We start from the raw sequence: 15418 nt of genomic DNA on the forward strand, positions 1-15418 counted from the left end.
GTCCCGGCGCGCCTTCAGCCAGTCCGCGCACTGTCAGATCAGTGGTGCCCAAATCCTCAACGAGCGCGGTCACTGTTCTCCCATGACCAACGGTTATCATTCAGACCTGCAAGCCACGTTCACACGACCACAACACCCGTTTCCAACGCACAGGTTAACTGACCTGTGCAAGCGGAAACAGCACCTGATGTCAAACTGTTGGGCAGCTGCATTTTCAACTGTGTGCCTGAAGGCTTCTGCGTCACAGGATGAACTGGATAGTTTACAGATGTTAAATAATGCAGTGGTGATAAAGGTTTATGACCATCGGCAGATCAGACCACACGTCAGTGCGTCGTGACCACTGTCCAAGGTGCTGATCTGCGGCCCCGGGGGACGCAGGAGGCTCAGCATCTAGTGGCCAGGGTACGAGACACACTCTGGGGGTTCCCCTCAGTCTCAGCACTGATATAAAACTGCAATTAAATGAATTCGATATGAGAAAATAAGCAACACATCCATCAGACATTGATCTGTAGGAATCTGTGAGGCGTCATGGTGCTCTAAAAGGGAATGAGAGGAGCCCATGTGTTTCCTTGATTTGAACAAAATAAGAGCCTCTGAGTGCCAAACGACATACGTGCTAGTTCTGAAGGCTGTTTTTTACACATCAGCTTGAAGCCAAATCCACACACATGCTGTTCCCACTACAACCACTAGAGAGCGACGTCAGCCCACATTCACTCTCAAACCTCTGATTCGTTGTACTCATTTTTCTGCTTTGTAATGATGTGTTCTTCTGGTAAATTTAAATATTTGATCCCAGGTAGGTAATCCACAAACCGGATAAAGCTGCAGAAAGACGCACACGCCTTTTAGACTGACGGGTCACTTGGATTTGATTTGATTTCTTTTATCTGCTGTTGCAGGATTAGTAATACTATTCTAAAAATATCTCGTCACCCCACGAACTGCATGTTTGTTGCTTTCAGGTCTCGTTTAGGGGCTCTGTTATGTATTAAATAAAAAAAATAAAAAAAATAAACGTTAATGCAACCAGTCTGTGATGGGCTTTTTTTTAAAATCAATTTTCAATATGGTCTGCATTTGGCAACAACCTCACAAAGTCACATGAACAGTTTGAGGCTCAACATCTAAAATCCAGTACTGTAGTAACACGCAGTATAACTTTAAATGTGTACATGTACCTCAGTCCAGTCCAGATATGGACACACATAAACTCATTTTTATCAGTTCTACTTTACTTTGAGGGGTTGGTTGATTAGGGAGGGGGGAACGGAGTTTACCTCAGTCCAATTGGCTCACTTTCTTGTCGATCGAGATTATCTTGCCCGTGATTGGCTGTTGCGTCTTAAAGCCTCGGAAGTGTCATTTTTGGACTTGAGCAAAACTTTGGCATATCTCGCGGTGGTGTGGCGGCGGCTACGAGCTGATTCACAACTTTCGGGACGAAATGGCGACCAGAAAGCACTAAAACAGGTATGTTTGAAAACTTTCCTCCACTGAAGAAGAGATAGACTGTTAATTTCACCGAGTCGCCGTTGTTTTATTCCGTAGTTAATGGGAGTGTTGTGTTTGCTCTCTCAAGCGTGATCCGGGTTTCATTGTCTTTGGCCGCAGCCGAGCCCCAGCTCCCCCCCTGTCTTGTAGGTAACGACACATTTCTGTAAAATGTGGCCATGTCGTCTCGCTAACCGGCAAACGGTTGCTTTCACAACTCCTAGCTTTTCTGAATCACCTCCATCAACTCTCCACCACCCCGGCAGCTCTCTTTCAGCCTCATTTACATCTCATACTGACAACTTCTTAGCTAGTTCGTCTGTCACTGTCATCGTCTTCAACCTAAATCCACCGTAACGAGCAGCGCGAAGCATCCCATAAAGTTCACATTTCATGAATAAACATGTTGTTTGGTGAACAGCTTCCACGCCGAATTTACTTAAATACATTATTTATTGAGGAAAACTGTTGTTTAGATCATTATGTTGTATCCTGGTTTGCTGACTGAAGCGCCAATTTAGAATTAAGAGATTTCTTAACGGAGTTCTGGAGTAATCCTCTCCGCACTTCAGATAAATTAAGATTGTCAGGACTAAATCCACCGACCTGCTCCCTCGTGATATTCCAGCACAACAATACGAGAAATGATGCATCTTGAATTATTTAATTATGGATTTTACATTGTGGTGGGCGGAGGTTTAGCTTGATGAAAATAACTGAGAAATACGGAAGTTGCTGTGAGCGAGTTTGGACATGTCTGACGTCTCCTGTCGTCTCGTCTTGTCAGTGGTCTGCTCTAATAATAATAATAATGATAATGTGGGTTTGCACTGGAGTGCCTTTCATAACTTTCCTGTTAGTCAGAGCATGTGCAGCATGCTTGCAGGAGCTGGATGCAGCCTCTTTAAAGTCCCTGCAAATTAGGTCATAACACTATGAAGCATTCAAGTGCTTAACAACATCAAAACAAAGTGTGATTTGTGTTAGTTTTACTTTTTTAAGAGTACTGTTTGTATAAAATGCTTCAAAAACAGCATCTCATGAACTCCAGTAGCTGCTTGTATACTTATTGATGAATCATACACATACAAAAACAGTTCAAGAAAGACTTTTTCCAAGTCTGTCAGATCCGTCTGTGGTTGTTTCCTCTGTGTTAGATTTCTCACCTCATACAGAGTTTCTTTAAGCCGCTTCTTTCCTCAGGCACGATATATAAATAAATATTTGTGCAGCCTGACAGACGTGTGATAGCGGGACAGCAGGACATCAGTCCATGCAGGTTGACCTAAATACTCTGAAAAGCACGCCACTGACAACTTCCTGCCCGTGTATTTACATCAAAAGCATACAAGAAATAAAGAAGAGCACTAAAGAGAAAGGAGGTTTTAGTTCAGCCACACCCGGATCATATAGACAAGACAGATTGTGAGTTATAGAAAAGCAGCTTGATGTTTGCTTGGCTAACTGCCCGGCTTTCACTTAGAGTCTTTAGTAGGTTTTGGAGAGAGAGAGGGATTATAAACCACAGGATTAAAGACACAGAGAGAGAGGGCCGGCACCCTTTTTAGAGGATGAAAAAGAAAATGTTCGTTGTGGGTGGCTGTTAACGTCTGGACTGAAGGCTGCTGCTGTGCACAGTTTGTTAGCAGAGTCTATGAGAACGTCTATGTGCACGGTGTTTATGTCCGAGCGAGCGAGTGCATGCCTGCATAATTCTGCAGCTCTGCATTTGCATTCATGTGTGTAAAAATGCGGCGTGTAAACAGCTTATTTGTCCTGTGTTTGTGTGGAATCTGATTAAAAATATGATGCGACAATCAAATCAGACCCATTCAAAGACTTTCATTAAACTACAAAATCTGTGATGATTCGTTGATTCAATGAATCTGCATGTAATCTGATAATCGACTAAGTGTTCAGTCCAGAAGGATTTGCTGCTTTTCTTTGCCAGTTATGATAGTAAATTAAATATCTTGGGGTTTTGGACTGTTGGTTGACAAATTAAGGCATTTGAGGATGTCACCATGGGCTCTTTTGGAAATAATAAAGGGTATTTTCAGTTTTTTTTTGACATGTTTAGTGTTAGCTGCAGTCCTGCAGTCCAGTCACTCAGAGAGCTTTAGTTTTGTTTGGTCTAATTTTCTGTGACAAAGTGAAAAAACTGCACATCATTCCATTAGGACAGTTTTATCTCCCTATACTGTACGATCAGTTGAATTAGTCTAGAAAATTCCCAAAATTAGTGAAAAATGCTCACAGTTTTCCGGAGCCCAAGGTGATGGACCAAAAATGGTCCAATTACAATGCTGTAAAACAGAGAAAGTCCTCACATTTGAGAAGCTGGACCAGCAAGTATTTTTCATTTTTTGCTTAATGAATAATTTTTAGGATTAATCGATTGTCTTTGTCATTAAATAAATGGTTAATAAACTGATCATTGGCGCATTATGAGCAGTTTCATGTCTGTGTCCAGTGTAGAGATGCCACAAAGACTGCAAGGAGGGGGAAACTGCCATCATAGCATAGCATAGCATAGCATAGCATAGCATAGCATAACTTCAATTCCGTCTGACCTCCATGTTGTATCTTGTTTATTGTCTGGTCTTCTTCTTATTTAATGACATCTAAATGAGTGTGGAGTTGCTGGAAAGCTTTTGACGTAAGTATGCTAGCAGTTTCCCTCTGCTTCCAGTCTTTGTGCTAAGCTAAACCAAAAACATCCTGGACCTGCAGCATCTCTGTACACACAGAGATGAACTTCCTCCTACTTACAATCCACATCATGGACGTTAGCTGGGGCTTCATTTCACTATGGCTACTGTACCAAACAATTAGACTACGGCAACTTTGGCTTTTAAGAAATAAAACAATCAAGCAGTTAATTGAGAGAATAATCAGCAGATTAATCTGAAGCCTTACATCAGACCAACACAAGGACATTTTTCCAAAATGACAAAATGTTCCTGTAGCGATAGAACATAAATCACAGGATCTGTCTCTTATATGAGATAAGATAAGGTAAGATATTATTGATCCCACGATGGGGAAATTCAAGACAGCAATAATAATAAGGAGATGTAGAAAAATAATAAATAGAAGATAAAACAGGATAGAAAATAAATGTACATTACATACAGAAAGAGTATAAAATAATATCACCTTGATAATAATGAAGATAATAATATTTCCTTTTATTTACTCAATACTTTTTCTTGCACACACAGAAGTTTCCGGTGCATAGGTCTGATATTTATTGTTCATATATAAATTTGTTATGTAACTGCCGCGCTCACTAAAATAGATCCTTTGAGAGCTCAGGCAGCGATCGGAGGGTGAAATGTTATCTTGTGATCGGCGGGCTACTGAAAGCTGTTTGTTTCTGTGCGGATGGAAGTGAACGTAACGAGGCGGTGGAAGCTGTATTAATGCTGTGGGTAACTGTTTTCATGCTCCCGTGGTGAAGGCGTAGATGAACTCTGTGGATTGAATGATTGGAGATGTGCGATGCTCTCCGGGGCCACACGATGATACTGGTTATACTGTATGTGGCAGAAGCATGGGGCCTGATAGTGACTTCCTCTTTACATGCATGTGAAGGAAGCGGGGCCGACCGCAGCGAGGGGCCGGGTTGTGTCACCGCTGTCGGCTGAAGACTGACTTAATGTGATGCACCTACAGTGTGATGTCACAGTCCAACACATCAGTGACTCACATGCTTTCATGGAGAAGGCGTCACTGTCACACCTGTCATATTAGAGGCTTATTTCTACCATCACACCTGATCTTATAGTATATTTACCTTGAATTAGCCTTGAAGAGTTTGGTGTTACTGAATGTTTCACCTCAGATTGAGTCTATAGTTTGATAACAGTCTCAGAAATGTCACACTTTCACAGTGTTATACAGTTGCCATGATTATTATCAGTTACATCGACCTTTAAAGGAATGAAAACAGGAGTTTTTATGGTTGAACAAATGCTTTATGAACCTTGACATAAACGTGACATTTTCTAAAATGGTAGAATTCAGTGCTGCGATGAGCAAATGTTCACGGTGTGATAACCGCGGTACAGTGAAACCCATATACTGCTGCAGCCGGCGTTAAAGGAAAGGTTGCCGTGTGGTGTGTGTTTAGGTCGTGCATCAAAAATAAATGCAAAACATTTGCTTGTTCCAGCTTCTTAAAGGATAACTTTCGTTTTTTACAACCTGGACCTTATTTGTAGCATTAAATACGACCATTTACTCACCCAGACAACTCTGGTGGCATTTGGAGTCGTTTTGAAGAAATTAGCCCCAGAGGAGCGGCGCGTATATCCGTATAATGCGAGTACTCGGGGCATCCATGCGCAGCCTCTATATAACGCATAATCTGCAGCGAAACTCTATGATATGCTGGTGCTATTCCCCTCTGAGCCCGTGGTGGCATGTTATCAACATCTAGTCTCTAGACAACTACCTCTGACGTGGATGATGTCATTACCGAACGCCGGGCGCTGCGAGCAGCCAGCCACAACACGGCTGACTCTGCGGCGGTCGGCTACGAATACGCAATAACGAACCATAGCTGTGCCAAACTACAGCTAAACTAGCCGACCGCCGGCTCAGAGGGGAATAGCACCAGCATATCATAACTAAATATTGGAATATGAATGAGTTTCTGCAGATTATGCGTTATATAGAGGCTGCGCATGGATGCCCCGAGTACTCGCATTATACGGATATACGCGCCGCTCCTCTGGGGCTAATTTCTTCAAAACGACTCCAAATGCCACCAAAGTTGTCTGGGTGAGTAAATGGTCGTATTTAATGCTACAAATAAGGTCCAGGTTGTAAAAAACCAAAGTTATCCTTTAAATGTGAAGATTTAACCGTCTCAGCTTTATATCGCAGAGATTGTCTTGAAATTGATATAATTTTTTTATTAATTATTGTTTTTTGGCCAGTTTATCGGACAGGAAACTTGAAGAAAATGCTATTTGATTTGATGTGCTCAATAATTGAATTAAATACACACTCAGCAGATTGAAGACGTGTAAAATGAAATAAATCTCATCTTCATCTTCATCGCGTCTGCAGTGTGAGCTGATTTCCACGCTGTGTTTGACCTCCACCCTCTACTGAATGTTTCAGGCAGAGCTTCTGGGTATGAAGCTGCTATCCAATTAAAAAAAGTGTGCTGGCAATGCTTTGATTGAGTGAAAGTTTGCTTCCAACAACCGACTTTGGACGTGAAATCTGTTCGAGGTGATGTTGAAGCACCTTTTATAGTGTTCTCCTGCTACTTCATGGCTAACATTCAGAGGTCTGTAGCAGGAAATGCTACGGTGTTCTCAGCTAAAACCAACCTCTGTTATCACTCCTACGCCGACGTCACAGCTCACCGAGCTGTTGTTTTAAAGTTATACGAACTGTGCATGCTGATGCTGCTTTGTTCTGTGAATGGCTTTAACATTAACACGCAGCCAAAATAACCAAATGCAGCAGAGCAGCAGCATTATGTCGGTGCTCTTTGAAAGCAGACGCTAAGGTCAAAGGGAACCAGCTCCATTAACTGACTTTATATTTGCTGCCAAGAACAGCCGAGTCTCCCTGAGAGCTTTCTGGAGGCAGTGTTTTGTGTTGTTTTTGTGTTTTTATAAGGAAGGTTCATGTTGTGTGTGGCCCACACTGAGCGTCCTTATCCAGACTGTATTAAAGGTCAGTCTGATCTCACACTGCTGCGTACTGAAGTGGCAGGCTGGTTTCTTGCTGGATGGTAGATGGCTCAGGTAGGAAGTGGTTTTCTTCTTGCTACACATCCTGCATGCTGGGTTGTACCTCGTAGTTTCTGTAGTAGAGGATGCTGGTTACTGCGTCCTCTGCTTACGTTCACATGACCCTCATGGTGTATTATTGTCATTGTAGATGTTATAGAGCAGCCTCGCGCAGGTGTATTCATCATTTCAACTCCTTTTCAACTAATATTCAATTTGATGCTTTCAGCAAAGGTTCAGTTCAAAACGACACTTTCTGCCCTCAATTTGATTCAGTTCAGTTTTATTAATTTCAGTTTTTCCAGCAAGTATCTGCACAAATGTTAATTATACTAAAGGTTTGACAGGTTTTGGCTGAATGTCAGTACAGTAAACACATCTTATATCATGTTAGATCTTTCTGTTGTTAAGTTCTGCATTTTAATATGGAGGTCTATGGGACTGACTCGCTTTTTCAGCCAACGCCATGTGGCCATTCGAGGAACTGCAGTTTTTGGCACTTCAATGTTGGCTTCCTGGATGCAGTTCCGACAAAAACTGTTCCCGCTGATACGTGTGAACATGAATGAAGTACAAATCTTAAAAACAAGAAACAGGAGAGCCTCCTGACTGTGTGAGCTGATGCTGTTTGTGTATAAACAATAATTGATCCCAGTAAACTGAAGATTGATGAAGAACCAGCAGTGAAAAAGGAACGTCAGGACGTGAGCCGACACACTTAATTCCCCCTGTGATCTGAGTAAAGACAGAACGGGGGTCAGTTCGTCTGGTGTCAGGCTGCAGCGGCTGCGTCTTGGCTGTGTTTGGTAAATATTCTTCTGTGTGTGTGTGTGTGTGTGTGTGTGTGTGTCAGGAGGCAGGAGGATGTCTGTGGAGGTGGACGTGCTGCTGCAGGAGGCGAAAGAAAGCATCGAGGCGGCCCAGAACTACCGCAGCGAACTCCAGCAGCGCCTGCATGGCCTCAACCAGGCCCGCAAACAGGTACCAGCGTCTGTCCACACCTTTTACACTTTTAAAAGGGGCTAAACAGGCCGGATAGCGCCACCAGCAGGCTGTTTGTGAAGCACTCCGTGGTTTTAGGCTCAGTTATGTGTGGGAAAAAAATGGCTGCTGGAGAGGGCCATATGAAGTGTGTTAGCTTCTGACCCAACAAATTCCCAGGAGAGCACAGTCTCCCTCTCTCTCTCTGCTATCTCTTCCTTCCTCCTGCTGTCTGGATTTACCCCCCCTCAGCTGCTCACAGTAAACAATGCGGCTATTTCCTGTCGCTACGGACGGACCAGAAGCCTTAGAGGGAAGACGAGAGCGAAATATCTCAACAACTGCTGAATGGCTTGCTCGTGCAAGCGACGCTGACTGCACGGCTGCTAATACGCTAACTTTAGAATGTTAGTTAATAAACTTGCGCGTAAATATGCAAATTGTTTGCATGCAAGACGATATACTGACAAGACTGTAGAAAGCTGAGCTGAGCCTGAACAGCTGAGTCTGACAGATCGGACCGCCGTTCAGAGGATCAGCTATCTGTAAAAACTATACCCAGCAGTTTAGCTTAGCATAAAGACTGGAAACAGGGGGAACCAGCTAGCATGAGTCTCTGTGAGGGTGATAAATCTACCTACCAGCACCTGCAGCTCACTGATTAACACGCATCTAATTTGTTTAATTCATAAAAAAACTGAAGTGTAAACGTGATAGCTTGTGTTTTCACGGGGGGTTTATGTGCAGGACTATTTCTTGTCCGGGTGCAGTGATTTACTAGAAGATAACCTCATCTTTAACAGTCCGTAGTGATGTAATCTCACTTAAACATTTCAGATTTTTCCAATACACAGCCACTGACATGGATTGTTTATTGATTTAGCATAGAGTACACTCTTTTAATCACTTCTAAAGTCACACACACACACACACACACACACACAATAAATGTTCTGGTGTTTGTGTGTCTGAGACTCCCTCCACCCAATCCCAGCTGTTCCACCGTACATTATCTTGGATGGAGTATGTGGTGGAGTTTCTTTCCCACAGTTGGGATGGCCCACCAGCAGCTTAAAGGAATCCGGGAAACATTACACACCACACACACACACACACACACACACACACACACACACACACAATGAGAATAAGAGAGGAGATATGAGAATGTGTGTGTGTGGAAACAATACTATCACTGCAGCATCTTGTCCTTGTAAGAGGAGTCGTCCAAACATTTGGGAAAACTCTTTGTCAGTCTGTGTTTGGCCTGACGTCAGATCAGCTCCTCCCGTGTTTGATGCTCTGCGGTCATATTTTTAGTTTGACTATTATCTTACCAACCCCATAATATTGATCGCTGGTGGCCTGCGCCGCGCTGATAGTCGTCAGGAAGTGATGCGTTGCCTCCAGTGGAAAACGTCCTGCATCTGCTCAACACACACACACACACGCACACACACACACAAAGTTCAGTGTGTTTTCTGGCAAAAGCCCAGTGCGTGTTTCCATTCTCATTGTCATAACGTCCCTGCTTTATCAGTACAGCAGTTGTCAATCAACCTTCCGTTTCCTGCTATCTCTCTATCGCTTTCTGTACACTCATTATGAAACGCTTGGGCTAGTGTGTGTGTGTGTGTGTGTGTGTGTGTGTGTGTGTGTGTGTGTGTGTGTGTGTGTGTGTGTGTGTGTGTGTGTGTGTGTGTGTGTGTGTGTGTAAGTAAAAGTGTGTTCTGCAAAGAGGAACTGAAACAAAACCTCTACCACTGATGACAAACCAGCAAGTTTCCTGACGAGCTACTTGACATTGAGGGTAGTCTGTACTTGCACTGTGTATGCTATAAGTAGTTGTAGTAGTCGTAGTAGTAGTAGTAGTGGTGGTGGTGCCTGTGTATCAAATTCTGATAGATCTCCTTTTCTTGAGCCGTAGAACTCCATTAAAACACATCAGTGAGTGTTCCTTCATCACCATGAACACACACACTGTCGTTGATAATGACTCAGCCTCACACACACACACACACACACACACACACGCACACACACACGCTCCTGCTGCCACAAACACTCACTACAGTGCCTATTTCGGATTAATCCGCCAGTGAAAATAGTCCCAGACAAACACACTTGTCTGTTCTCTGATAAAAACTGCAGTGAGCAGCTGATTTAGGGAACTACTAAAAAATGAAACGATATGTTTTGTCTTCTTAAAGATTTACATGTTCAGTAGGAACCAATGGGCTTGAAGCAGAGAGCCACAGACAGGAAGTCAGAAAGTACTGAGAGCTGGACTAACATGGCGGGATTTGTTGACCCTAATAATATTAACTCATACTGCTGTGTACTAACAAACTTTTGGAAATCCGAGGACACGTCATGTAAAGATTTTCTCCTAAAAAAAATTTTTATTGTTCTCAAAATGCTGAAAATGTCCAAATACAAGCAGTGAGGACATTGTGTGTCCTTGATTATTTGTGAACAGTTAATCTGTGGTGCTAATCTGTGCAGTACAACTCTACCTTTAATTTACCGTTTATCATCTGTGTTCTTCAGGTCCGGGGCAGCTCGGGTCAGGCCCGCGAGGTCCTCCGCCGGCACTTCGCCGAGCTGCAGGCGGCGGCGAGTCGTTTGTTGACGGAGCGATTGACCTCCCTGCTGGCCGAGGTGGACGCCATCGAGGCGGACAGCGTCAAACCGCTGGACGACTGCCAGAGCCTCATTGAGCACGGCGTGGGCCAGGCTGACGAGCTGCTGCGAGAGGGTGAGTCCCTGAATGCAACATCTGCATCTGCATCATTCTTCTATCATCACAGCTGGTTGCTATCGTCACGTGATCAGAAAACATGGCCAAGCTGTCGGTCTTTGTTTTTTGACTTTGAATTAACTGAGAAGATAATCAGATAAGAGCGTCACACGTCTGTGTCTGTGCAGGGGAAGCAGCTCTGCGTTGTGGTCTTGGGGAGAAGGAGGACAAGCTGGGCAGTTTCACCAAGAAGGCCATGCACATCCAGCTGGACAGGTAGGACAGAGCTGCAGCCGCTGAGCTAACACGTGACCTGCTGCGTGCAGTCATATCCCATCATCATCATCAGCGGCGCCAACGCTGACGCTGCTCTGCCTGTTTCCAGCCTGCCGGAGGTGCCAGCGCTGGTGGACGTCCCGAGTGTTTCCGCCCAGCTGGACGACTCCCTGCTGGGTCTGCTGAGGGACCGTGTGTCCCGCCACGGCTCCGTCTCCTCCCACCCGCCCGTCCAGATTGAAGAGCTGCAGGAGAGACCCGGCAGCATCCTGGTCCGCTGGTGCAAGGTCAGCAAGGGGGGGTGGACTAAACACAACACGCTCACACGCAGACAACATGTAGCTATGAAAGTGAAACCGGTTGTTGTCACGCGTGTGCGTCAGGTGGACGAGGACTTCGCAGCGGCAGATTACCGGCTGCAGTACCGGCGGTCTGGCAGCGGGGGGAGCCAGTATGAGGACGCCTACATCGGTCGGGACTGCGAGTTCCTGGTTCTCCACCTCGACCCTCACACCGATTATCTGTTCAGGGTCTGCGCCCGCGGGGAGGGTCGCACCGAGTGGAGCCCCTGGAGCATCCCACAGACCGGACACACCACCCTGGCACCTCACGGTAGGTGGAGGTGCATTATCGCTGCCAACTGTGAGTCGGCGAGGCTGCTGTGGTCTCAGGACTCTCATGTGGTCTTGATTTGCTGACCCACAGATATGACACAGAAACGTTGCCACCACCTGTGTGTGTGTGTGTGTGTGTGTGTGTGTGTGTGTGTGTTTTCAGAGTGGTGTCCGGGCACTGAGGGCTACATCCTGAGCAGCAGGAGAAACATCGCTCTGCGCAACGACTCCTCCCTGTCGCGCTGCTCCGTCCTTTACTCCAACGCACCCACATACTTCTGTGGCCAGACTCTGACCTTCAAGTACGCAAACACACACACACACATACACACGCATGCACGCACACACACACACACACAGTCCGACTTTCTTTTCGGCCCGGATTCTTCATGTAAGGGAGTTTAACGTTGTGTTTTCGTCTCCGATGTGTGTGTGCAGGATTTCTGCAGCAGGTCAGACGGATCGGAGGGACAGTCTGGGCGTGTGTGTGGACAGCCAGAGGGGGGCGGAGTCTCTTCAGAGGGACCAGGCCGTCTGCATCTCCACCAATGGTATGATGTTTCATTTTGCAGGAACGAGGCTGCTGATATCTCATGACACCCTTCATGTAGAGCAGCTGTGCACCATTAGCTTTCATTTAATAGCATAGTCGCTACCACTTTACCAGACAGACAGGTTTAAAGACCAGGTTTGTGTGTCCACGTTCAGGTGCCGTGTTTGTCAATGGTAAGGAGATGACCAACCAGCTGCCCGCCATCACCGTGGGCTCCGCTGTCACCTTTGACATGGAGGTGGTGAACCTGTTTCCCATCAGCAACAACAACCTGAGCGAGGGCGGCAACTTCAAGCTGAGGGTGACCATCGGCTCGGGGAACCGGGAGGTGGTGTTCGACTGGCTGGTGGACCAGGCGGTGGACTGCCTCTTCTTCGGCTGCTCTTTTGTCCACTCCGGCTGGAAGGTGCTCGTGTTTTAAAGGCTCGACGGGAGATGGATCCTCGAATCTGCTGGAGTTTCCGAGTCCGTCACGCCGGCTCGGTCTCAGTTTAAACTCTTCTGTCCTGTAGTTTTTCCTCGCGCACCCGACGGGCCGACGGGCCGACGAGTCTGGACCAGTCTGTCATTTCCCCCCCAGAACAGATCCTCAGTCAGTACGCCCCTGCAGCTTTCTGCACGAATCCGTTTCCCCGTGTGCATGTGAACGCACCGTCTGCAGCTGGGAGGAAACGTGATTGATCCCGATTGATCCAGACTCTGTTTAAACCCCGTCAGCGTGCACCTGATGCTCCACCCAACAGCCTCACAAGCCCAGCGATGGTCCAGGTCTTCCTCGGTCTTCAGGGAGCCACGTCAGAGGACTGATGTGTGTGTTCGTCACAGCTTCTTGGCTTTTAGCTTGAATCTCGGCCTTCTGACACAGTCGGCCGTTGTTTACAGCTTGTTTTTTTTTTTTTTTTTAATCTGGCATCTCCCTCGCTGTGAGGAAGACTTATCTGTGCATCGTCTTCATTTCGCCATGGCAACAGGAGGTTCTACTCATCTTCTTTAGATTTTTTTATCTTAACAAAAACCCGTCACTGTGAAAGTCACACCTCATCTTGTGTTTTTCTTTGCTTCCTAAAGTCTTCATCTGAGTTTAAAGGGACAGTTCACCAAAAACACAAAGAGGCCTCAGCTCGTCTGTCTGTCAGTAACCAGACAGACGCTTAAAAGATCAAACTGTGTCTCATTTCTCTTTTGTTTCCTGTATTTTTCCTGCTAATGTCGTGTCTTCAGTTAGCTTAGCTCAAAGTCGGATCTCTGAGCCAATCAGAAGCTGTTGGTGAGTTAGCGGATAAGCTTCACTGTCAGAGCAGCTCGGCTTATTATTATTTATGTAAATTCCAACAGTTTTTGGCCCGAAGTCTTTAGATTGCGACTTACGTTCGTTATTATCTCAACACAAAGTGTTTTCTTGCGATCACAACTTTAATTTTCACATTTTAATACTGTAGCTCTGATCTGATGTCGTCCTCGTCTCAGAGGAACGACGCCTTCAATCCAGAGGTAATGACACAGGAAGCTGAGCGTTCAGGAGATCGTCTAACATGTCTGCGTTTCTCTATGTTGTTTGTTCGTGAACTGAGTCATCAGATGTGATTCGTCGTGTTTCTGACGGGACGGACGACGTTTCTGGCTGAACTGTCGACTTTAAAATAATCAAACTGTTACTTTGAACTGTTTTAGCTTTTCTGCATCGACAATCCGAACAGTATTTACGAAACATGTTGTTTTAGTGTTTTAGCTCCACGTATGAGGGCTGGTCATCGGACCCGATCAGCCTCATTCAGTCCAGTTTACACCGTCTGACTCGTTACTGCTGTTAATTGAGAGGAGGATTAATGTGAGTGTCCTCTTCTTCTGTGGTAGTTTGACCTGAGAGCAACAGAAAAACAGAACAGAAAAACAAGGCTTCCTTCCTTAAACTAGTGTCGTGTACAATATTTTAACTACAGTATGTCAAAACATTGGCATCAAGCCTCCAGCTCTGTACTCAAACATCAGAGGGGTGTCTCCTCATTTCACTCTCAGCAGGAAAATAAACAAGCAAGTTTCCCAAAATATCAAACTTTTCCTTTAAAGACAAAAACTCTCTAACTCTGGTACGTCATCTTCCATCATGGCTTCGCACCAGATTTCTGTCTCTCCACGAATGTATTTGTCTGCTGTCAGTTTGTCTTTGTCGGCCTGTCTGGTGGCGTGAAGGTCGATGATGATGATGATGCTTCTGCAGCATCGTCGGTTGTGCTACATATCTTCTGTGATGCCAAGCAAAGTCGTCTTTTTGCAACATTTTGTCTCAGAATAAGTATTAGTGGGTGTTTCTCCTGCACACATGGAGGACTGTTGATGACACAGGAAGCTGTCATGGCGCACATTCACCATCACAGACTCTCTTCATCTCATTCTTCATGGATGTTTCCTTGTTTTTCAGCTGATCTGAGGTCAATGTTTTGTCTTTGTGGAGGACAGTGGAACCCTGCATGGGTCCAGTCGATGGTACAGATTTCCTGAAACCAGTGAACACAACCTGAGTGTCTTCTTCTTCCTGCCTGAAGGAGGGAAACCAGTGACTAAACTGAAGCACTGAAGCAAACCGTGTGCTTCAAAGCGTTTGACTGTCAAAACAGTGACACCTGCTGGTCAAACGTTTGCATTGCATTTGTTCTCACTGCTGTCATCCTTCGTATTTTGTTCAATAAAGGTCAAATCATGAAAACTGATCACTTTTCTGCCACGTTTTTGATGAAATGAGGGTTTGCAGGCAGTGGTCACGTGATGTGAGGCATCTATCTGTACATCCTGATTGATGAGAAAAGAGCAGAACTGCAGACAGACTTTAAATATCAGTTTATTTACATGCAGATCAGAAGCTGGATTTAAAGGAAGCCTGTTCACTATTAATCTGAAAACTGAAGGCTGATGGATAATCAGCAGAAACCTGTCATCTCACATTTGGGTTACTTAATTAGATCTGAAAGCTCAACTGTTATACGCAGAAAATAATGTGATG

The 15418-nt window shown here is 45.1% G+C and overlaps 1 protein-coding gene across 1 annotated transcript; it reads left to right on the forward strand.

Moving 5' to 3' along the window:
• Positions 1-1379: 1379 nt before the first annotated feature.
• Positions 1380-15128, forward strand: crlf3 (cytokine receptor-like factor 3). Its single transcript, XM_041956722.1, has 9 exons — positions 1380-1479; positions 8110-8237; positions 10788-10995; positions 11166-11253; positions 11363-11540; positions 11637-11865; positions 12031-12169; positions 12306-12418; positions 12576-15128. Exons 2-9 carry the CDS (start codon positions 8121-8123, stop codon positions 12839-12841), a joined length of 1338 nt encoding a protein of 445 aa, XP_041812656.1. The 5' UTR covers positions 1380-1479; positions 8110-8120; the 3' UTR covers positions 12842-15128.
• Positions 15129-15418: the final 290 nt, after the last annotated feature.

Source organism: Chelmon rostratus, chromosome 17 (genome assembly GCF_017976325.1).
Source record: "Chelmon rostratus isolate fCheRos1 chromosome 17, fCheRos1.pri, whole genome shotgun sequence".
NCBI classification, from domain to species: Eukaryota; Metazoa; Chordata; class Actinopteri; order Chaetodontiformes; family Chaetodontidae; genus Chelmon; species Chelmon rostratus.

Coding starts and splice junctions, on each gene's coding strand:
- crlf3 (XM_041956722.1), top strand. CDS start 8,121: ATGTCTGTGGAGGTGGACGTGCTGCTGCAGGAGGCGAAAGAAAGCATC. Junction 11,254..11,362: donor ATGCACATCCAGCTGGACAG/GTAGGACAGAGC, acceptor GCCTGTTTCCAG/CCTGCCGGAGGTGCCAGCGC. Junction 12,419..12,575: donor CGTCTGCATCTCCACCAATG/GTATGATGTTTC, acceptor GTCCACGTTCAG/GTGCCGTGTTTGTCAATGGT.